This window comes from Mercenaria mercenaria, chromosome 10 (genome assembly GCF_021730395.1).
Source record: "Mercenaria mercenaria strain notata chromosome 10, MADL_Memer_1, whole genome shotgun sequence".
In the NCBI taxonomy this organism is placed as follows: Eukaryota; Metazoa; Mollusca; class Bivalvia; order Venerida; family Veneridae; genus Mercenaria; species Mercenaria mercenaria.
In genome coordinates, this window is record NC_069370.1 from 18,091,837 (window position 1) to 18,116,473 (window position 24,637).

The 24,637-nt window shown below is 33.4% G+C and overlaps 2 protein-coding genes across 2 annotated transcripts; both read right to left on the reverse strand.

Moving 5' to 3' along the window:
* Nucleotides 1-568: 568 nt before the first annotated feature.
* Nucleotides 569-7,613, reverse strand: LOC128559797 (uncharacterized). The gene is made up of 3 exons (XM_053552372.1): nt 7,314-7,613; nt 3,980-4,149; nt 569-1,980 (listed from the first exon to the last, which is right to left on the reverse strand). The coding sequence occupies exons 1-3, from the start codon at nt 7,459-7,461 to the stop codon at nt 1,729-1,731; spliced, it is 570 nt and encodes a 189-aa protein (XP_053408347.1). The 5' UTR covers nt 7,462-7,613; the 3' UTR covers nt 569-1,728.
* Nucleotides 7,614-11,062: 3,449 nt separating this feature from the next.
* LOC128559796 (uncharacterized protein DDB_G0274171-like) lies at nt 11,063-24,127 on the reverse strand. Its single transcript, XM_053552371.1, has 8 exons — nt 23,620-24,127; nt 21,890-22,030; nt 21,361-21,447; nt 16,980-17,075; nt 16,244-16,342; nt 15,062-15,163; nt 13,816-13,908; nt 11,063-12,159 (listed from the first exon to the last, which is right to left on the reverse strand). The coding sequence occupies exons 1-8, from the start codon at nt 23,897-23,899 to the stop codon at nt 12,056-12,058; spliced, it is 1,002 nt and encodes a 333-aa protein (XP_053408346.1). The 5' UTR covers nt 23,900-24,127; the 3' UTR covers nt 11,063-12,055.
* Between the last annotated feature and the right edge of the window lie 510 nt (nt 24,128-24,637).

Genomic DNA, 24,637 nt, shown 5'->3' on the forward strand with positions numbered 1-24,637 from the left:
ATGATTAAACGATTGGTACTACATATACAAGTACAAGTTATTCCGCTTTCTGTTTTCTGTTTTACATTTAGTTTGGATGACATAATTCGTAATATACGTTTTTATTTTATAAATTCAGTTGTGAAAACAGAAAACTTCAGATTTACATTGTTTTAGAGATCGTCTAAATCAATACTTTGATGTATAAGATTTATTTACATTGACCAAAAATGCAAACAAATGCAGTGGCGATCATTTTCATTTTGTTCCTGTGGTAACCTGATACGAAGTGAATGGTTTTATTAATTTAAAATAAAAACTGAATTTATATTTACGATTTAAAGTGAAATCATAAGCAATTGCAACAAGAAACTTTCGTCCATTTTGACTAAAGTATAAAATATCCTAATATGCAGAGGAAGACATTTTTATGAATATCTGAAAAAGTGTATCAATGGCGTTTTTTTTTTATTTTCAAAATGACTGCCTCCGGAATACATTATTGTCTGAAACCTGTAATGTTCATAAAACGTTCCGATGAAAATAAATAGTTCATTGATATAAATGAAAGAAAAAGGAGCAACATAAATTGTACTTAGACATCTTTTTACTAGAATTTCAGACGCATTTTCACTTAAACGGATGTCAAACAGAATAGTACATGTTAACCAAAATCAATTTAACCATGTGTTTACAGCATTGGCGGTTTCAATAAGTGTTCCTGGTGTTGCGGTTTTTGCTGCAATAGCTGCCTTTAAATACTGTAGACTCAAGTAAGTATACACCTTAACAACTGTATGAAATGGTTGTAAATTAATAAATTCTAATCAATAACAAACAGAATTTTACATGTGAAGGTATGTCTGTGGACTCTGGTTATGTTATAAGAATTATACATTTGAGAAGCAAGTAATACGACCATTTGTTCCACCAATTTTCAGTAATATCTTTGAATATCCGAAAGGGTCTTAGCCAATGTATAACATATTAAAGACAAATATACATGAACCTTCATGTAAATTGTAATGGGAGCAAAACCTTGTGATTTAATTCAAAGAAGAAAAGTGATATTTTTTCTTCCTTGTAAAATTACATAAGACGTCATGGTTTCAATACAGAATAGTTCATAGAATCTTAGGAACAAATGACATTCTGTTCAAATATGTTTTAAAGACAATTCAAATTGTACTTTTTGTAAAAATGGCAGAGAAATAAAGAACATCTTTTTGGGACTGTCCAGTGGTTGAGTGAGTCTTTTTGTTTATGTTTTCCTATTTATACTCTGTACTATTAATATGTAATTAATTCGCAATACAGAAAATGAGATATACCTATTTCTATACAGCGCAAACTCATTATTTGCTTTTGCATGATATTTTAAATATGTTGTTTTTGTTTTATTTGCTAAATATCAATATCATAGAACATCACAATTTCATATGTTAGATTTCATATAGTAACATCGTTAAAGTCAACGATTCTTGAATATTAATTGCACAAGATGTGAATGCATATATGTAAGTTTGTAAAACGTTTATCAGTCTAGAAATTGAATAAAAGGATTAACCCTTTTTGGGGCTTCGAAACAATGAAATCATAAAATGATGTTCATTCCGCATTCAGAATCCAGGCTTTTTCTAAATATTCCGGATAAATATAAATCTGGTATAATGATAATAATAATAATAAATGACGTAAAGCCAATATTTCCGTTCATGAAATATGAACAACTGCATTATAAAGGAAACGTTACACCACCTCCATCAACTCAAATAATGACCTGTCATCAATTATGTTGTGCTTAGATGAAACGTATTGGTCTGGGTCTAACCGAACATATCGGTTAGTAGCTTTTGTTTGTATCCTATAGTTCGATCCGTCTCTGGAAACGATGTAACGCATGTGGTAGTCCTCGGTTTGGTCGTTACCGTTTAGAACCTGCCCATGTGCATTAGGTACACCATAGCCATCGTACATATAGATAGAAGGCATTGCAACGGACTGAAAGTAAATTAAGAAGTCGCTACAGAAATTATTTGATTAGCAAAAACACAATATAGCTCACAGTTTTACAAATAGTAAACACTTGCACTACTTAAAGACCAACCACGACGTAGTGACCTACATTTTTTGCCCGCTGAAACTTCATTAAAATCATTCTTTTAATAAAGGTTATATACAGCTATACTACAAGTTTTCAGGTTTACAATTTAGGCTGTTCCTGAATAAATGTGTTTTCACAACTTCATCTATTTATTCATAACTTATTCAGTTAATCTCTTTTCAACAAAGGTTTAAGATTATAGACGAATAACTGTCTTACACTGAAGAAACAAAATGTGATTGAAATTAAACTTAGTATGCTGATTTATGTACATATTGCCTTATTATCTCAATAAACTGTTAAGACCATTAACACATTGTCTTGGCCAATATCTATCACTGTCAGTTTGTAACTACAGAGCAACATCTGCAGAGCAACACCCTTAGGGAGATAAAAATATTGACTGTTATGTAGAGGTTGTTGTTCTGGAGAGGTAAACTTGATAGTATATTTCAGCTTAGGGAAATTTTATTGATGTTGTTATAGAGAGGTTTTTGCATAAGAGAGGTTGTACTATAGATACTTATTATTTCTTATTTTCTCAATATAAAGCATGTATAATTACCATCATCGAAACACAAAAAGATATTGTTATTTTATGGTGCCTCTTTAACATCCGTGACAAATAAATTGTCAACATTCAACTCGTCTATTGTAATTACATGTGCTTCCTTTGCACGATCATTTCACGGCTTTGAAAAGATTAACCTTCCTGAAGTATTCATTATCGCATAGTGCGGCAATTTTCCTTTGATCTTTGCAGCATGTTATACATAGTAACACACATTATTACTACAAAACTGTGCTGATATCTTACAAAACTGTTGCGATATATATCAACACGGAAATCTCTATGGAGTTTCATAAGAAAAAAAGTGTTCCGATATATATCAGCACAGTAAAACTGTTCCGATATATATCGGAACACTTTTTCTCTATTGAGGTCCTATCAAGGGAGTATAATTTTTTCCTTTCAAAGAAAAGATGATTTTAGCTCCAATTTACAGTTCACAGAGAAAGAATTGTCACAAACACCTACATTTATAAAGTAAAAGAATAAATAAACTAGAATATTTCAAAAACTTTATAGTTATTGCCAAATTCAGAAATACATGAAATAATATGAAATTCTGAGATTTCTCAAATGTTTCTTTTTCTTTGATTTTTTTTACAAACAAAACAACAAGTTTTACAATATGTCTGGCCAATGAAATGCAAAGATTTAAAACCAATGCAGAAATTTGTTGGGTACTTGTATCTGGGGAACACATTTTCTAAAACAGAAGTTTTAGTGTTTCAGTCAGCGAGGCGCAGAAAGGGAATCAAAATAGTAAAAATAATAATAAACAAATTTAAATGAAAATAATATATAAAGTTTAATGATAAACTATGCGATAAAACAGTTATAATATGTAGTGCTCGTGTGTTACCAGGCTATATCAGAGCTAGGGGTACATCTCGTTATTTTTCTCTTCACATATCTGTCTCGGCCTACCGGCCTCGACGATATGTGCAGAGAAAAATACCCTCAATGTACCCCTAGCTCTGATATATCCTGGTAACACACTCTCACACATACTATAACTATTACTTATTGTTTTGATTTAACAACGTTTGATTAAACAGGGCTATTCCATTTGTGGTGTATTCATATCTTTGATTGCTTTCGGAGTATAAACACTTCAATTATGTACCTTCAAATCTGTTATTTTCGGTAGTAAGCTTGCGTTTCTGTCAAAAACGTATGATTAAACCGATGCTTTTAAAACTGTAAAATATTTTGCATTATTATATATGATAATCATCATTTTTTGGTCCTTGACCTGTTTTTCTATCAGTATGGTAAAACTGAAGCCTTTCAAATATAAAATTAGTCTTCTTTGATATATATCTGACCTTAATTTTGTATGATCCATCTGGTTGTTTCTCAAACATGAATTTGACAAAAGCATCGTTTGGTTGCCAAAGTGACGTAACTGCTTTCAAGACAGTATGACCTCCGTCGAAATGCCAAAATTTGTTGTTTTGTACGACTTTAATCTTGAATTTCTTTCCTTCGAGATTCGCTGAAAGGAAAAACATCAGTAAGTGCAGTTTTTGTTTTGTTTTGTTTGTACATACTTATTTGACGTATTTTTTTTAAATAACTGCGCATTTTGTCTTATTATTATTTCTTATTATATTTTTTTTCAACATAAAGACACAAAATAAAAAACAAACAATTAGGATAAATAACAACAACAACAACAAAGAGCAACAACAAATTCATATTGCCTACATTTATGCAAATGTGTATTTTTCTAACCTTACACACAATATTGCTTACGCCCACGATTATTGTCCTCTTCGACGCGGTGACACAGGTTACCTACCAAACAAGATGAATTCAGATAAAAGAGTCCATATAAAAGTGTGTTAACTCCAATTGAAACTTTATACACATAATTGCATGATGTGGGTTACTTTCAAGACAAAAAGCCTAAAGAAGCTATAAAACTAATTATTTATCACACGCTTCCTTATATTATGTAATATGTAGTTTAAGGCTTAATTTTCATGAATTCATTTATCATTGTATGAAACAGCCCCTACTCAAAGCCTGCAAAGGAAGTGACGTCAACACTTTCAAAGCATAACGTTAAAATATAACATATAACTTACAAAGTATTTCTAAATATGATAAAAGTGATATCGTGAAAAAGAGACTTCCAAAACAAACCACCTGACATAAAATTTATGCATATACACAAATGTTAACAAAATTATGACGGAAAATAAAGAAAAGGGATTTAGCGCCATTCACGAGAAAAAGTCAAAATAATAATATAATTTCAACTGGAGCAGCTGAAAAAAGAGAATACCGCATAAATGAAGATCGCACTTCAAGGAGAAAACCTTATTTGCAGCAACAAGAAAAAGTCTTCAAATTACAGAAATTAATTTGCGGCGGAAACAAAATTGCATTCAACGCAGAATCATATGCGATAGTGACATCAAATGCAGGTAAATATTATATATCTCAAAAAAAAAAAACAGTTACACCTGTACACAACTTCCAGTGCTTGACAAAAAGAGTAACTTGGATGAGGAAAATATATAATTTCGGATAGGAAAACCCATCTTTATACACTCAATAAAAACTAAATACCTACACGTTCACAAACGGTACACATACTACATAAATATGACCATTAGAATAACTTCATCAGTTAACCATCGTCATTCGCCAATGTCACAAGGCTCAGCATTCAGGTCCAGGGAAAATCAGAGACAGACTTATGGGCAGTGGAAAAAATACGGTTACAGTATGATATCGAATAATAATTGAGCCGGGCCATGAGAAAACCAACATAGCGGGTTTGCGACCAGCATGGATCCAGACCAGCCTGCGCATCCGCGCTGTTCGCTTTGAAAGCCTGTTGGAATTAGAGATACTGTTAGCGAACAGCATGGATCCTGACCAGACTGCGCGGATGCATGCTGGTCGCAAACCTACTATGTTGTTTTTCTCATGGCGCGGTTCGATTACCGATGTGATTATTTTGAATTCTATGAGCTTGCAAGCAGTGCTTGTACATTAGATCTCTATTATACTGAAAACAGTTTGGATTATCGGATTAACTTGTCTTGTACTTGATCTGACTTTATAGAAAATTCTTATACCTCTAATTTTGACTTATTGAACAGCTCAAATTTACTGAGCATAACTGGTTTTAATTCGCATTGCATTTGCAAATTTAAGTCGAGCTAACCTAGACGTAAGTAAAGATACCCTTGATATATTCTATGATGTTCTAAATTATATAGTTGCAAACCATGCGCCTCACCTCCACGACTAAACGTATAAAAAGGCAAATTGAGCCGCAGTGGTACGATTGTTACAGTAATGAAGCTAGGATATTTAGGGACAGATTTAAATTTTCAAGCTCTGGCATAACAACGTAAATTCACTAATTCGCTCTGCTCAATTGAACTTTTATAACAACGCTATTTCAATTGGAACAAACTCAAACATTTTATTGAAGCAAATAAAAGAAATTTCAGTGAGTTGTATCATTTCTTAATGACAAAACTTCGACAGATAGCATGATACTAGTAGTAAATGCTTTGAATGATAACACTGCAAATATTGTTTCTAAATTACCCATTAACACTCAGTTATTTAAGCCACTGGAAACTATGTTAAATAAAAATTTTAAAAATCTCAATTGAATTAAGAAGTAACACATCTCATTAAGTGATTTGTCGCTGAATAAATCATTGTTTGGAGTTCAGATGTGAAGAAATTATATCACGAGTGCGCAGCCAATAGATATCTTATCAAGTTGAAAGACTGTTCAGCTGCACAATTTATCGATAGAACTGACAAATTACACACAACTCAGGCTAGTTTAAAAAAAAATGCTTTTTTGCCAAACGGTCCTTATGTGTTAATTGATAAATGAACAAAGGACATTTACTCAGGAAAATAGTTGGTAGTGTATTCCTAGATCTCCGTAAGGCAATTGGCTTAGTGGATCATAACATTCGCTTATACAAAATGACACTATATCATTTTAGTCAACTTTCATTGTGCTGGTATGAGTCGTACCTAGAAATGCTAGTACAGCATTTAAATATTTACTTAGAATTTTTCTTTTATACAGTGTAGACTTTGACTGTTAGGTGACTGTTAACATGCGTTTATCGTCATTTACAAATCTGCCCTGTGGAATGAAAGGAACATTTTCATTTGTATGTGTAAATGGTTTTGTGTTTGTTAGGGGCGATTCATTGAAAATAAGATTTGTATGTCATGTATGAAATTTAATGAGTTTTACCCTTTTTTAAATAAAATATTATTGTTATTATTATTATAATTATTATTGATGTACGTAAGTTATATATACAGTAATTTGCTTTTTTAATTTTTTATCTTAAGCGGTGAAAATCCAAAGCAAATGTTTCTTAAACCTATTCACAAACAAGTTATTTTGCGCTTAGTTATTTATTACATATATAACATTTACTACATACAAAAATATTTTACCGTAACGGTAGTACATGAATATTAAACCAATTTAATCATTTGTTAAATACGAAATCAGGGAAAGACTCGCTTTAAAAAAGTTATATCTTAAGCGGTGAAAATGCAAAGCATTTTATTTTCTTATTGTAACATTTACTACATACAAATATATTTTACTGTATTACATTTTAACTAGTGGTCATCTTATAAACATAAAATTACCTGGGCAAATATCGCAGCATATTCCTGTACTTCTGATGGGATTTGGAAAGAGATCGTGGCCACAAATAGGCTGACGGCCTACGTATTGTTTTCCATTTAAAAGCATGATACAATTTGCCAAGAAAATAGCGTAAGCCAAAACAAGCATGACTGTAATTATTAATTAATAAATAAATTTGTGAATAAAATATTTTCGGAACAGTATCCAATATTCAAGTTATTTTTTTTTAAAAACCCTTTAACTTAATGTGATTATGTGCTTATCAGTTCTTACAACAAGACACGACAGAATGATAAACTGAAAAAAAAATATTAAGCTTTATATAGGGTTGCGTTGTTTGTGTTTTTAAATAGACAAACATAAAAAGTGAAAGTGATTAAATAGTACTTCACACTGTATGACATTCACACAAATCATCTACGTTGATAAATGATAGGTACAGGACATAATATGAAGAAATCATAATTATTAACGTAAACATTTCACAATTTGTACTTTTAAAACAATATATTATAGTAATAAAAGTCATATCGTCTCAACTGCATCAACTTCAATTCAGAAAAACAACTTCTTAAATATACATCGACGTCATTAGCGACATCCTTTAAAGCTCTTTAAGAGACATATAATTAACATAAACACCGAACAAATATATACATCATACAAGTTTTCTTTATAAATATTAACGCTGCTGGTTGTTACACAACTAACTCTTATTAGGTTAAACTATTTCGTAACATGCTTAAATACTTGATGAAAATTACAGAGTCAACTGTGGCCGAATGGTTAAAGTCGCTGACAATACGCTTTGCTACCCCGACACAAATTACCGGTGGTTCATGATTTAAAGGCAGTCTTGTGATATTAGTACTGTCCAGGACGGGCACTTGGCCTGAATGCTGTACCTTTCATTAGATATATTAGCCAGTTGAATTGAGTCCTCCCATTGAAAACTTGATTTCACCATAATAGATGCAAAAGTAACGCAAGACGAAATCTTTGGGATAAGCGGCTTAAAACCTCACTATAAGGAATACACTTTGACGGAGTATTTTTCAGTCGTTCGTTTTTCCATAACTGTCAAAAACATTTCATTTTTGAAAATGTGAACAGTTAGTACTCAGAATATATGTAAACATTGGGCTTCCGTGGCCGAGCGATTAAGGTTTCTGACTTTTAATCACTTGTCCCTCACTGAAGAGGGTTCAATCTTCACTTGGGACGGTGAATTCTTCTTGTGAGGAAGCCATCCAGCTGGCTTATGGAAGGTCGGGGGTTCTAAACAGGTGCTCGCTCGAGATAAAATAATGCTACGCGGGGCACCCGGAGTCCTCCTCCACCATCAAAGATGTTCCCATTTGACCTATGATTGTGTCGGTTAAACCCAACAAAACAAAACAAAACAAAACAAAACAAAAATTAAGCACAGTTTCTCCTTCATCGACTTCCATAAGGCATATGATTTTATTAACAGGGATAAGCTTTGGGATCGACTCAACAACTACGGCGTGTCTGGTAGAATGCTGGTAGCTACCAAGAAAATTTATTAATTTGTATTGCAATGTGTTGGGATAAAATGGTTTCAAAACATACCGGTTTGAAACACACTGTGGTTTATGACAAGTTTGTACCTTGTCGTCTCTGTTATTTAACGTATATATTAATGATCTGGCTGTGTACTTTTACAAACATGTAGTTAAGATATAACTATGAATAATGAAAATTTTTATATAATGTTATATGCTGATGATACTGTCTTACTAGCTGAAAATTCAGCGGATAAGCAGGTTTTGCTAAAGATACTATAAGACTGGTATTGCAGGAATGACATGAAAATCAACCCTGACTAGTAAAAGTAAAGTGGTCCATTTTCAACCAAATTCACACAGTAGAACAGACTGTATACAAAAATGTGGTCAAGATACTATCCAGATTTGTGATAGTTTCATTTACCTTGCTTGGTTTAGTATTGAATTCGTTCTTATACTGAAATTGTAGCTTAGAGTGCTAGCCATGCATTAGGACTTGTAATTGCAAGGGCATCGGTAGGGATTCCTTTGATGTTTACAGTACACTTATTGATTCTGCCATATAGCCTGTTATCAATTATAACATAGCTGTTTATGGAAGCAAGTCCTTTTCTTGTATAAATGCTGTGTTTAAATTGCATTCTGGACTTATGCGAAGGGCAGTAACTCATGTCTTAACTGGTTTTATTGTGTTAAGCAGAAATTAAGTTCTTTGCGCCTTGATATATATTGAAGTATTGAGACTAATATACATAAACATGTTATTTTAAGTTAAGTAGAAGAGTTATAAATGCACCAGTACGACGTATTAAATTGTCTTTCTGTAAATAAGGCACACTTTTCTTTAGTGCTGCAAATCAATAGAGGTTTAGATCACCGAACTGGTCTACGTGTTGCAACAGGAAGTTTTATATACCAAAACGTTTATCAGGGTCTCTAATTTCAGGAACTGCTACTCCTTTGGTTCAATCTGGATGCAAAGTTTGAAAAATCCAATTACAAATACTTAGAGAATATTCATATTCGCTATTTTTACTCACCACAATTAAGTTTCAAACATTTTAACCACTTAATAAGCAAAGGGTTATATTATTCATGCGATATTAGTGTACTTTGTTACTATATTGTCGTTTTTTATTACTATTTTTACCTAAAATATGCTAAATTAGGCTTAAAAATAAGGGTTGGGTAAGCAATTTTATGTTAGTTTTTAAACAGAACACACAAACATACGTAATTTTCATTTGAAATTAATGTACAATGTATGGACATTTATGTATATACTATAAGTTAGACAATTAGTGGGTTTTCATAATGCAGTAGTATATATAAAGTGGGGGTGGGGATTTAAATGCCTTTCAACTAAACCTCATATCGCGCTATTTTCAGCGCTTTTTCTTGGTGACTCTTGCAATACAAACAGGCATATACACATTTTATAACAGTAAGGTACATATTGCGATAAATCACATAATTTTAGGCCATGGCTAAGCAAGGAATATTCAATATTGTTACTAACATTAGACGAAGACTTAAGGTAAGTTTGTTGAACACTGAATGTCACTAATGTGGTACAAATGGGTGTTTCATAGTGTAGCCTCATTGAATTTCATCTAAATACGCATTCCATTTAACAAGAGTTATAGATATTCCATAGTTGCAACTTACACACTACTGTAAAACATTACCCAGTCATATAAGTAGTACAAATTGATACAGACGTTACTGACGGCACTTGATAAAGTGTGTGTTCAATGGTCTCTGGTAATCTAATTGTCCAGTGTATAGTGTCATAATTAGCATATGTTTCAGCACATGTCAATGGGAGTCAGTAGACAAAATAATTTAATGCACGTTTTTACATATCTTAGCGTATGTTAAATGCTTGACCCCAGTTCATTGATACACATGTAACTATCAATAATTATTAGGCATATATAATGTAGTCAACACGATACTTTCTGACTATGTGGCAGATGTCAGTCTTTACAAATAAACAAACAAAAAGATGGGGGTATATAATAAAAGGGTCATTACAACAGTAGCTAAATCTGGAATTTTGTATTCGGCTCTCGTGGATTTTGCAAGGACGGATCACACTCGAGAGCCGAATACAGCATCCCGGATCGAGCTATTGTTATAATAACCCTATTATATTTTAGATATCATATCAATATTTCAAACAATTTTAAATAAACTACACACTAGTACACACGGATATGTATTGTATTTTGCCATCGGAATATTTCTATAAAATGCTTCTTCCCCTTCCGTTTGGATCCGTCCATGTTTACAAACACGTTTGTTTATTTTATGGACTGTACATGACTAGTACTGAAATAAACAAAAATAATAAGTCCAATCTAACAGATAAAACAGATAAACAGTCTGGCGTGACTCACTTTGCTAAAATATGCTTGCCAGGTAACAGTGTAATCAACATTTCTGTGATCAATTAATGACAGTTCCATGGAAAACAGTAATAAAATAATTTTAGGTAAAAAATCAATTTCTGTTTAGAAATTTGGCAATATTTGGAATAGTTGTAATAGTAAACAAAATAATTTTAGGCCGAAATATTCGCCTTTTACTACTTGCTAGGGTAGTAAAATATTTACGACAGCAAACTGTGCACCGTTATTGTGTGACACATCTTAACTTAATGATACGCAAAGCATACTGCTTCAAAATTAGTTATTAAAATTCAATTCGGTAAAGTACGCTATAGGTTGTAATAGACAGACATCATATCTTTAACATTTACAGACAATGGCAATTATGGCTACAAACCAAGCTTCCATGTGTGTTTTCAAGTAACACGTGACACTTATTTCGAACTGACTGACTGAATCTGAATATAAACTGGCCTGCAGAAAAAGTGTTCACATATATTTTTTAAATCAAGCGGACGTTCTAACTTTAAAAGTTCGTCTACATGAATAATGATTCATTAATAAATAACAGATGGACATATGACGACACTTGTCCTCGTTAGGCCAACATGACCTGATAAGTTTGAAACATTTACACATCAAACTGAGCTGTTAAATGTCAACAACAAATTTATTAGTTTCCACTGTTCGTCTATCTTGCAGAATACGCATCTGTGGGTACATTTCAATCATTTTATATCTAGAATATTGTTACAGATGACTGTTGGCAAGCAGCAGGAAATGGTGTATACTATATTCACAAAAGTAGAAATTACGTCATCAGTATATATAGCGTGGACATATTGGACAACACTTTCCTCGGGGAATGTACCTTCCTTTACAGAATACCTGAGCACATAAAGCCCTGCTGCAGTCTGGTCTCCCTGAAATGGACAGAAAATATTATTTCAAGCAGTGAATGGAAATCCTACCAGGTTTACAGCATATAATGTTTTGTACATTATCAGACGAAAGAATATGTCCAAAGTTGCTGAATAAATGGGACATGACGTTCAATCAAAGACTACAATAGTTCAAAGTTATTTCGTAATAGTTAAGGAAACGACATTATTTATACAAATAGCAAAGGCCCTCGTAATAGCACAATAATTCTGAGGGCATTGTAATTCAAACTGGTTTCTTTCTCTATCATCTATTTGAGGAAACAAGGATATTTTCTGACATACTCATAACATTTTACCTGCATATTGATTAAGTGCATGCCTTTTTTCTTCCCTTTTTTGAGACTAAATATAAACAAAACAATAGAGTATCGTTTTAGTTGTTTTGTATATATGTAGTTTTTGCTTGTAACTTTCTGAGTATATTCGTAGTTATTACCAAGCCATTTTATGTTTAAAATAAATAAAAAAACATCAAAACACGTGTAATATAACACAAATACATTGGATTTTACACTCATAGTTATTATCAAGCCATTTTATGTTTAAAATAAATATAAAAAAACATCAAAACACGTGTAATATAACACAAATACATTGGATTTTACAGATGTTCTGTTTCGAAAGTAAATCGTTTAATATAAATTTACTGCGGTTGTCAGACCCTGTCCTTGTTATGTCGAGGGAGTGTGAGACTGAGGTAATTTGCGAAGGGCCAGTCGACCAAAGTCTATTTATAACTATCGTATTAAATCACCTTTTTAAACGTCTGAAATTGATTCTATGTGTGACATTATTTCATACAAATGATTCTATGCACAAATGGCTTCGCATGTTTTCATGTTTGTTAACGAACCAGTAACTCATCGATTTGAAGAAGCCATACTTAATTGCATAAAACATCTGTGCTCGTTAAACGTTTTACCCAAACGTTTAAAATCTGATCTTGAAGAAAATGTTGAGGCATCAACACCAGCTCATTTTGTAATAAAGTAATTAAAATGTTATCAAAAGGCAGAAATCTTAAGGATAACGAGAGCTTGGCAAGGCAGTTGCAGAAAGCTAATGCGCAAGTTGAATACCCTTCATGTCGCATTGCTTTGTAATATTATAGCGTAATTTAAGAAACCCTACAATATGATAATTGTTCGACAACTATGCAGGAATAATTATTCCGAATATACCACGATTCAAATGTAACGACATTCTGCTTTGTAATTAAGTGTGCAAAAAAGACATAATTTGAATATAACACGCCAGTCGGATTGTTTCATTAGGTTGCTGCGGAAAATATATGGTTTAAAAGTACAATGATACAAATGTCTCGTTGGACGGCTGTGATAGATATCTGCATAATTTACAAATACCATGACACAGATGTCACGTCGGATTCTTTGTTATATAGCTGCTCAAAAATATATGTTTTGAATAAGCCATGATATAGATGCTTCGTTAGACAGCTGCACATAGAGGCGTGATTTCACTATACCACGTTACAAATGTCATATTGGATTTTTTTGCCAGATAGCAACGAACAAAAGGTGTGATTTTTTATGTATTACGGTATACATGTCATGCCGGATTGCTTCGTTATATACCACTGAACATTTTAATTCACAGTTTTATTTTTCAACTCACGTCGTCTTCTGCAAGCCGGACAGCACTGCCCAGGAGGTATATATTGATTCCGACACGGCAGCGGACGGCAGTAGACGCGGTGACACTCTTTACCTATAGAACAAGATAAAAGACAAATATTTCAAAACCTTAAATATTTTACAAAAATCAATTAGATTCTGTTAATCGAGAGTAACTTGTCCTTTTTAGTAAATATTATTCTTTTTCTAAAGACATCAGCTCTACACTAGTGGTAATCATCTTAAAAGGAACATACTCCAGATTTTGACTCTTTAAATTTGAAATTTAATCATATTCTGAACGTTAGAACATGAGTTTTTGTTTCTTATATCTTTAAAAAAATGTTAGATCAAGAAGAAAAACAAAGCAATTGTCCGATTTTGAAATCGAACCCTAGCTAAACTTTCCTGTGTCCTTAACCAGTACATCACACAGGATTAAGTACTTAACGGGCGTTAGATATAAAACTTTATAATTAAGGCAATTTACCCCTCGTACCCCGTTATAAACGTTTTTCAATTTTAAATGAAAGAAATAGTGAAACCAACTAATTCACACGTGCTTCCATGACATATAATCTGGCACTAGTGAATAAGTTTCAATGTCTTCTTAAGTATTATAGCAATAATTTCCCGATATCTAGAATTTTTCTCTTCTTTCAGTCGAACAATCTTTAGGTACGCGTGTGTATGTGGTTCGAGTCAACGTTTGGTAAGATCATACTATTTGCTTCGGAGCTGTTATTTTTCAATTTTAGTAATAAGATTAACAAGCTATAACGTATATATTATAAAGCAAACATATGTTAATTTGTAACTGTATGTTTCAATGTTTTTTTGTGCACAATAAACCGGTTAAAGCACCCCTGTGATGGTGTCCCAAGGCTGTGACCTACTGTGTTCTTTGATTTGTTCGTTTAGTCCAAGTGTTTTAGCTTTGTGCGTATGTGCGTATGTGTGTGTTTATATGTGTGTGTGTATGTGTATGTGTGTTGCTAGTGAGTGCGTCCGCATGCTGGTTTGGTGTTTAGAACGTCGCTTTCCCAGTTGGATATTTATCCTTGTTTCTTTCTAATCTGGTCTTCTGTGAGACATCAGTGAATATAAGGTCAACTTCATCACCTTGTTTGTTTTAAGTCACACTTTATTATTTCCAAGGAATATTATTTCTTATGTTAGAAACGAAGCGGCACTTCGAATTCGAAATAAGAGAATATGTTTTTGCGTGAATTTGTACGTTGAAATACCTCTTCGACAGACAGGACAACATTCGCCTCTTGGAATATACTCATCAAGGCAGGTAATGAACCTCTCGCATCTAACTCTATCACAAAAAGGTGGTCGTGTATCTGTAAAACAAGGTAGGAATCAGTCAGTATACTATCAATGGTACGTAAATGTTCTACGTAAAATCCTGTCTGGATAAAAAGAAACCTGAAAAAGAAAAGTTATATTGTAAATGTCATCCATATCTCTGTACATTTCAATTTTTTTGTTGTGTAGAATCGACGCTCAGATCGACAAATGAAGCATTCATAATGTAGGTGTAGAAGCTAGGTGTGTTTGGGAGGTGGGAAGTAGGGGTGGGGTCGGAAGCAGAAGGTAAAGCATAAAAGGGCAAGGGTACATATATGTTAATTGGAAGGGGCGGGGAGTAGCAAACCACCATCCCATGTCCGAATTCGAGCAAGTGGCGTCATAAAGCTTTGCGCCAATTATGATATGAGGACAAATGAAATGAGCGTTATCAAATTATATGGTTCGCTATAGTAAACGCATTTAAAAGAATCAAGGTCAGATGACTTTAGAACACTTGGTTCAGTTTGACATGTACTTAAACATTTGATATATATACCTTAAGTTTGGTAATAGTTCATACTGTAAAAAAAAAAATGAAATACAGAAATTTATATAAAAACACACTACATTTTTGATATATAAACATTCTTTGCATGAATTATCAGAATTGCTGTTATATGTTCTAGTCGCATGGGTTCATGAATTCCATTCAATGCGCTTTTCAATTAAGCGGTTGATAATGGGCGTAACAGTTATAAAGAACACATTACCTCTTAAAGATGTTACATTGTAAAAAGGTGGAATACAACATTTCAAAATAAATCAAGGTTTAATAACTGCGGACATTTTCGCTCATTTACTGGCGTGGAATATATATGTTACATACTGAAGCAATATTTTACGACCGATGCATGAAGCTATTGTTAAAAAAAGGTCTAACATGTATAAAGTATTCTTGATAAAAATCGCGATAATGTAATATTTTTCGAAAGTTGAAGTACTATTTCCTGTACTGTGTGTTTGCTTGAGTCAATTTTCGACGTGAATAAAATGACACTTGTATCTAAAAATAAGAAGCTGAACGAGATTGTGTTGTTTTTTTGTGTGTGTACGTTTGCAAAATACTGTACCTATTTTACAGACTGGACAACATTCTCCTTTTGGAATATATGTGTCAACACAGCCACTAGGTCTTGCACATCGCACGAAGTCACAAATAGGCGGTCTATCTGTTAAAATATATATTAGGTAAAAGTCATTATAGAAGACAACATACTATATGTGATATGATGACAAAGAATTACAAAATATAAGAAAAGTGGTACTGTACAAGTTTTAAAAGTTTTGTCATTTACGGTAAAACCTCTTAATAGAGGTCACCTGCCTCTTTAAAAGATCGCTGGTTTTATTTCCTTGTTATCATTTACAGTATACTTCAACATGCGATTAGAGACCAAATGCCAATAAAGACCACATTTTTTGTCCCTCCAAAGGGTTTCTCTGTATAAACAAGTTATATGTTCTCGGGTAGTCGGCTAGACTTTTGGCCATTAATCTAGGGAAACAACAACAGTCCTTGGGTCACACATGGACATATGAAATTACTTGATTATTTATATAATTAGTACTGGGCTGTTTATTCTTATGCACTTTGTAGACGTATTCATTTTTAAATATCGCATTGCAATATATGTCCATTGAACATACACGTCTTATGCGTTATTTAGTTTAGTACGTAATATATCTGCGGCCTTTTTCGAAATATGATACAGGAATCATAATGAATTTAAAGTCAATTGCAGACACTTTCTTTAACAGAACGAAGTCATGTTGTTTTCTTTTGTTTAGAATTGCAGATTTTCAAACCTGATATACAGACAGGACAACATCTCCCTCTTGGAGTATATGTGTCGCAGCCCCTAGGTATTGCGCATCTCACTCTTTCACAAATACGTGGTCTGTCTGTGAAACAACATATAAGGATATAATTAGTATACAAGTCAATGTATGTAAACTTAGAGACATTTTTGTAAAAGGTTGGAAAATGTGAATATGAATCTAGAAAAAAGGTATTTGGTGTATTCCGCATTTTGATATGAATGTGTCGACATACTTATGTTGTTAAATATGTACTCACGTTATTACTCTAAAAAGAAATAATTGTGGCAAAGGCGTAGTGCTCGCCTCCAAAATCTTTTGAAGAACAAGAGAACAATGACGGTCCTACGGTCCTAGATCGCTCCCCGCAATACTAGGATTTTTGATAAAATCAAAGACCCATAAGTCTAGTCTATACATTTTAATCGTTCTATCTATATATCATTAGATCTGAACTTGCAGTCAAATTTTCATAGTTGAATGAATACTTATTCTTCAAGATCATTGTTGAGCTGTGAATATGCAAGAGGTTTAATACGTAAAACTTCTAAACCTACAAGCTTTCTTTGGTCCACAATATGACTTGACAGATTTTACAGGTAAAGATTAATTTGAAATGACACCGTAGGCTATATTCTTTAAATTTATTCTAATTCATTTATCACCAGAAGTGTGATAAGAGGCTAAAAAGCAGATAAATTATTGTTATATCCTGGTACTTAATGTTAAAAATAATTATATCCTGGTACTTAATGTTATGTATAGTTATATCCTGGTATAAATGTTAAATATAGTTATATCCTGGTACTAAATGTTAAATCGTGTCAATTATTTCGTGTTTCCTATCAATATAATGTAAATTTACAACTATTTAATATGTGTCGACATATTAATTAAGAAATAATTTATAACAAAACAGTGCTTCGTCACTATTTATACACGATGGGCGGTTATACGTCGGGCGTAATAATTTCACGGACGACGTATTACCGCCCGAGTGTATAAATAGTGATAAAGCACTGTTTTGCTATAAATTATTTCGATTCTAATATATTCTTTATTGTAAAATTTATATCAAATATGATGGAACTGTTTCTTCGCGCAAGCATGGCGCCAGTAGTAGGTATTTGTTAAAACACGCCAGGGCCGGAAACGGTAATACGTCTTGCGGCAGAATTCAGTTCGAGCAAAAATTATTGCGAATTATTCAGCAAAGCAAATAACTAATTCAGTATGTGTACAAATTGATCAAAACATTTGTGCAATGTGACATTTCGTTCAAAACATGTTATTAATTAAAATATTTCATGAAATTTGAAAGCGCTATTTCGATGCGTACATGGCGCTAAATATCACGTTGACGTGACGTCCACATAACATCGTTGTGATGATTAAAGCATTGTTAGCCATATTAGAATGATATATATAAACTTTTGATCACTAGATACACGGAAATATAATATCAAAGCAGAAAAAGAATAACAAAATAAATCATCAAAGGCGGCAAACAACTTGATAATATGCATCTAAAGTAAATAGCTCACTATAAGTGAACGCGAAGGCTTGAAATATAAAATCGTGAATTTCATAATTTCATACTGTTATTAACATCCCCAGCTTTTATAATATTTCACTGGCATATGATATTTGGTTGCTCTCTTAAAAATAACATGAAAACCAATATCGGTTTTCCTTTTGATAAAATTTTGAGCAATAGATTATATAGGGAAAGTATTTTCATTCGTCAATTATAAACTCTTTTTTTTAAGTGAATATTTTAACAGATATCACAGTATACATTAATTTCTCCTCTTCAATCTGTTGTAAAATATTTATTCTAACTGAATATCTTCTTGCTTCCAACTTTATTTTAAAAGTATCATCATCACTTAAATCGAGCATATAGTGAAATGACTAAAACAGATATTAGGTAAGGGTAGATTTCTCGGAAGTACAGAGCACCAAAAACACAGCCCTAGAGCCACGCATTTACATAGGAGGCCCACAACAAAAAGAAGCTGTAATGGAAAAATATTTCAGACGGGTTGCTACAAACATCCAACAAGTACATTTTAAATTATGCTAAATATTGATGGAGGGGAATGAAACGGCAAGGGGCGAAATGGGATCGGGGTGGGGGAGGAATCCGAAGGGGAATTTTGAACAAGGACGAATATACAAGTTAATGCCATGTTCTTACAATGTAAACCACAATAGCACAGACACTCATGTACCAAAGATAAATACACAACTACGATAAACTAAATAACATAGAAAAACGAACAAGCAACACATAAAAAAACAGTAGAGCACCGTTATAGACTCACAAGCATACAAACGCACCCACACGTAGGAAATACAATCAAGTACCGTCTTGTGATTCTGCTGCCAAAACAAAGAGGAGCCACGAAAACTTACTGAAAGTAAAGGGGGAGGGAATGCAAAAAGTAGCGTAAATGCAAGGGAAAAGAGATGGCAATAGGGGGAGTGGGGCGGAGGAAAAACGCTTACAACAGACAAGAAAACATACGCAACAGACAATACAAGACAGACAAAACAACCAGTTCAAAAGAGGGGCACCGCCTTGGAACGGTCAGTAACCTAAATAAAGGAAACTAGGGGTTTAAATGCGTTTAGGGCATGCAAACCTCTCACTTACCCTATTATCAACAAGTTAAACAACACAATGTAAATAAAATCCCCGCTGGAAAGGCCCTAACATTAGTGCAAAACTAACAGATAAATAAAGAAAAACATAAAATTAAGGTAAATTTAAGGTTCAATTACACAAATATACTCAACAACTTGTCTGATGTCAGAGCAACAAGAGCCTAACTTTTAAGGGCACGACTAAGAAAATTGTAAGACAAAAATCAACTCCCTCCGTCCGTTGTATGTAGGATTTAGGAGAAAAGCATCATGGAGTCCTACACATTATTAGTCATCGCACCATCAAATAGGGAAGCGTAGCAATTAACTGTAGAGGGGTCAATCACTAAATATGCACTGTGCTTCATGATTTTCGCATCGTATCCTATTTTTATAAACTTTTTAACCAATTTTACAAAAAATTGATTAAAATAAAGGGTATGTTTAATTTTCCGAATTTTATCTCCATAGTATTCCTGGTGTGTAAGTCCAAGTTTTAAAAGTGTTTTAAGGGTCGTATTGTATTTTTCTAACAGTTCAGACGATCTGTAGTAAAATTTACTAAAAGCTTTCCGTAGCTTATGATAATGGGAACTCTGTTGTAACAATTTCTTGGTGACATGAGGATTTTTTGTCATTAAAATCATCTATCTTTGAGCAAACTCTTGCAAAACGAATAAGCTGTGAAATATAGACACCGTATGATGTTGCTCGAGGGACATGTATCTCTATCAAGATGGGGAAAGTTGACAATTTCAAAATTAAAATCGTTCTTTTTATCATATATTTTCGTTTCTAGATTATAATCACAATTCTTAAATTTAAATCCAGAAATGACTCTTCTAAATCCAAAGTATTAGCCTTGTTAAGCTGTAACTCTTTATGGTAAATATATTTCACCATTTCTGAAAAATATTGGTTGTCCATATTTAAAATATTATCAAGATACCTTGAGGTTCCATTAAAAGCTTCAAATTGTGTCTCAGTGGATAAACTAAGCATGAAATCTCGTTCATAACAGTGTAAGAATAAATCAGCAATGAAGGGGGCGCACTTGGTTCCCATCAGGATACCAATTACTTGTCTGTAAGTTTTATTGCCAAATTTGATAAATATATTATCTAGTAGAACCTTTAGAGCTTCACAAACCTGATCACAACTCCATAGGTTGTATCTCTTAAATGCACTGTTAGAAAAGAATGCTCTAGTTTCATTGCAAGCCAGATAATTAACATTTTCTCTTGCAAATGTTTTCTCAATTAAAGCTACAAGTTTGTCTTTAATAAGATTAGGTGGTAAATTAGTATAAACCTTAACTTTAGAGGCTTTATTTGTAGGTTTCTAGATTGTCTTTCCAGTTACGGCTGGATTTTGTAACCATTTTAAGAATTTCAGCTGTCCAATAAGTATAAGTGTCGTCGATTCAGACATTCAGCTTAATTTTTTATGTCAACAGGACTCTTTACAAATAAATATTTAACCAGGAAAAAAATACACAGTCTCTTTTTTTTCATAAAAGAAAGAAAGGCAATGGCAATGCTTTACTACAACTACCCATGCATCTGCAAGTAACATACATTTTTTTTAAAGATTAAAGATTTAAGCATTTCAAATATGTTTATATATATTCCTGTTACTATTGTGATTGGGTGTGTTCCATTACTTTCAAAGGATTTATTATGTTACAAACGTTTGTGCTAGTTAGATAAGGAACTCTCACCTGGTCTGCACACTGGACAGCACTGCCCCGGAGGTGTATACTGATTGGCACATCTTATTGGAGGACACACAATACCATGGCATTTCCCTGTTTTATAAAGTAAAGTATTTCAACGTTATAGGAAGTAACATGTAAGAAAAAAAAATAGTTTGCAGTTTAATTTGCAGTATAGAATGGTCTAGATCCTCCCCCGCGACATCTTCCACTTCCACGCTGGAAAATTAAGCGTTGGGATGTACAAAGGCAGCTCATGAAATCAGTCCAATACTGAACAAAGGCTGCAGACAACATCAATCTAATTTAATCTATGCTTATGGTAAAGTTAAAAAGTGTTTAAGGAATTGCTTATCTGGTATATTTGTTCCTTTCTTCCTTTCTGAAAGATAATTTGTATGAATACTATGATTTACAGGCGTACAAACTCTGGTAAGATTTAACAACATCTGATGATACCGAGTTCTGTCCCAAAAGCATAGTAAGTCCACCTACAACACACTCTGTAATGGTCGTTAAAATAAACTTTACTCACCTCTGCCTTCAGGGTGCATACACATATGACCACAACCACTGCTGCAGCATTTCTGTCTCCCTATGCAGCTGGAATCGTCTCTGCATAAATCTACACATATTCCAAACCTACTGGGAAGCGGACATCTGCCAGGTTTTGAAACTAAAATCCGAAGAGACAAATATACAGAAACTCATGGTTATAATGAAATACGCCCCTTATTTATCGTATATGTCAAATAAAACCACTTAACTGACTTTAAAGCCATAATAATACCAACCTATATAATAATAAGTAAATACGCATTTAAAGAAAAACAGCTGATAAAAAGTGCCATCGTTCAAACGTTTCTGAGAGATGAAAAAGTGCTACAAATATATTATCACGCGTATTCATCAGACCTAAGCCCTTGTGTGACTTTTTCCTCTCTCCAAGGCTAGAAAGAGGCTGGTTTGGCACAAATATTTATCTAATAAAGCAACTGGGAGTGGCATTTTTCAATTACTTAAGACCATACCAAGGCGAGACTACTTAACAACGTTTTCCTCTTGGATTTCTCGACTGTGGAAATTGCTGGAAGTCAATAGCGAATACTTTAAAGGGATAAACTAAATTTGAAGTCTTTCAAGACTTTGTCCCATATTCGAACATTATTGTCATTAATTTTAGAATGAACGACGTTTCATCTCACATATGCAAGAAATATTTTCTAATACGGAGAACATATAATATCATGATAAAAAAACATCGTAAATAAGAGAACGTTTTCCACTTATAACGGGATATCAAGCACTTTTTTCTCAAAGCAGCTTTCGTACTTTTGTGTCAACTACACAAAGTGTAAACGCGATCATTTGAACATTTTTGTGCATATGTTTAAGACTCGGCTTTGAAACGAGTGATCGATTGTGCACAAGGGATAAAAATGATTGCCTCTCTATACGTGCTGAAAATAATATTTATAAATACTTTGAAGTCGAGATTTTAATGTTGGGTGTAAACTGTATCTATGCAATAAACCTCACTGAGCAGGGGTAATCTCAAATCAGGTTCGTAATTCTTAGAGCATTGAGCGTCAGAGACATTCCTTGTAAGCTCTTACGCTGTTGCACTGCAGATGGTCTCAATACCCAAGCAAACGAATTACAAAAGCTTGAAACTGCGTAAAATCCATGACGTTTGCACCTATCGTTTAATAAGATACGTTATCAAAATTTTGAGTTACAGTTATTTAAACAATACAATAACGTGCGTTCTCTAAAGCATTTCAATTTTGTATATTAATCTAGATGAAATATACGCATTATGTATATTACCTTACTCTCCAATCCATCTCCAAAACATAGTTTATGTAACTGTCATTGCATTTTTATAACAAAATAGAAAGAGTGGAAATTCCACAGGTCGCTCAACACAGACAGACAAAGTAAATAAATACATTACCTTGACAGGGGGGGGGGGGGGGGAGCCTTCGTGGCCGAGTGGTTAATGTCGTTGACTTCAAATAACCGATAACCTTACCGATGTTGGTTTGAGCTTCACTCGGTGCGTTGAATTCTTCATCTGAGGAAGCCATCCAGCTGGCTTGCGGAAGGTCAGTGATTCTACCCACTTGCCCGCTCTTGATGAAATGATGAAAGGAGGGCACTTGGGTCTTCCTGCACCATCAAAGCTGGAAAGTCGCCATATGATCTATAGTTGTGTGTCAGTGCAACGTCAAACCCAACAACAAAAAAAAAACACAACATTACCTTGGCAACGTGGACAGCATTCCCCTGGTGGTGTAACAGCGTATGAACAGTCTGGTTGAGCACAAAGAACGGCAGCGCAATTAGGTGGCAATGTACGAGTAGGAGGACATACTTGGCAACATGCTCCATGAGGAGATATCGGGTTCGTACAGTTTGGCTTTTGGCACTGCACAGTAGCACATTCCAGCGGATTATGCGGTGATCCTAGCCGGCTTTCTAATTGTCCGTTTATAACCATGACACATCCAGACAAAAGTAGAATATGTTTAAATGAGACCATTATTGTTCCTGTTTGACAAAACTATTTTGCTGTTATGAAAACTTGCGATAGATGAATTAAGATTCCAAGCTCTGATAAAAGTAGTAAAACTAATATCTTAAATTCAATACATATAGTGATTTTAACGTTCCACACGATAGAATAGATCATAGAATAACAAGTTGTGCTATTTATAGTGTGACTAATTTTGAATTCATTTTTTCAACCTCATATCGTTATGCACATGATTAAGTTTCTGGAAATAAAATCGAAAAACCAACATGCTAACTTAGGAACATTATCATAAAATGAAACAAATAATTGATACATAAACAAAGAAGATTAGTATGGATTTATGCAGACGAAATATCTTGTAATTACAAAACTAATGCACATACTGATGTGGGAAATCAATCATTAATTAACCTTTTATCTCCTAGTGAAATATGCCAGATAAATTTGTAAGTAGATTTACATTTCAATTGCATCATGAACGAAATATACTTTAAGGTTGAATTTAACGTCAAACCAATACAAATATAATTTCCAGTTTCCATGACGGAGGAAGACGCCATGTGCCCTTCCGGGCATTGTTTAATCAGCGGCACCTAGATAAAACCACCGATCGTCCGTAAGCCAGTTTGATGGCTTCTCTACATGAAGAATTTTACGCCCTGAGGCTCGGAATCACATCTGTGAGGGACAAGTGATTTACATTTAATGAACTTAACCACTCGACCACTCAGGCCGTCAAATTTA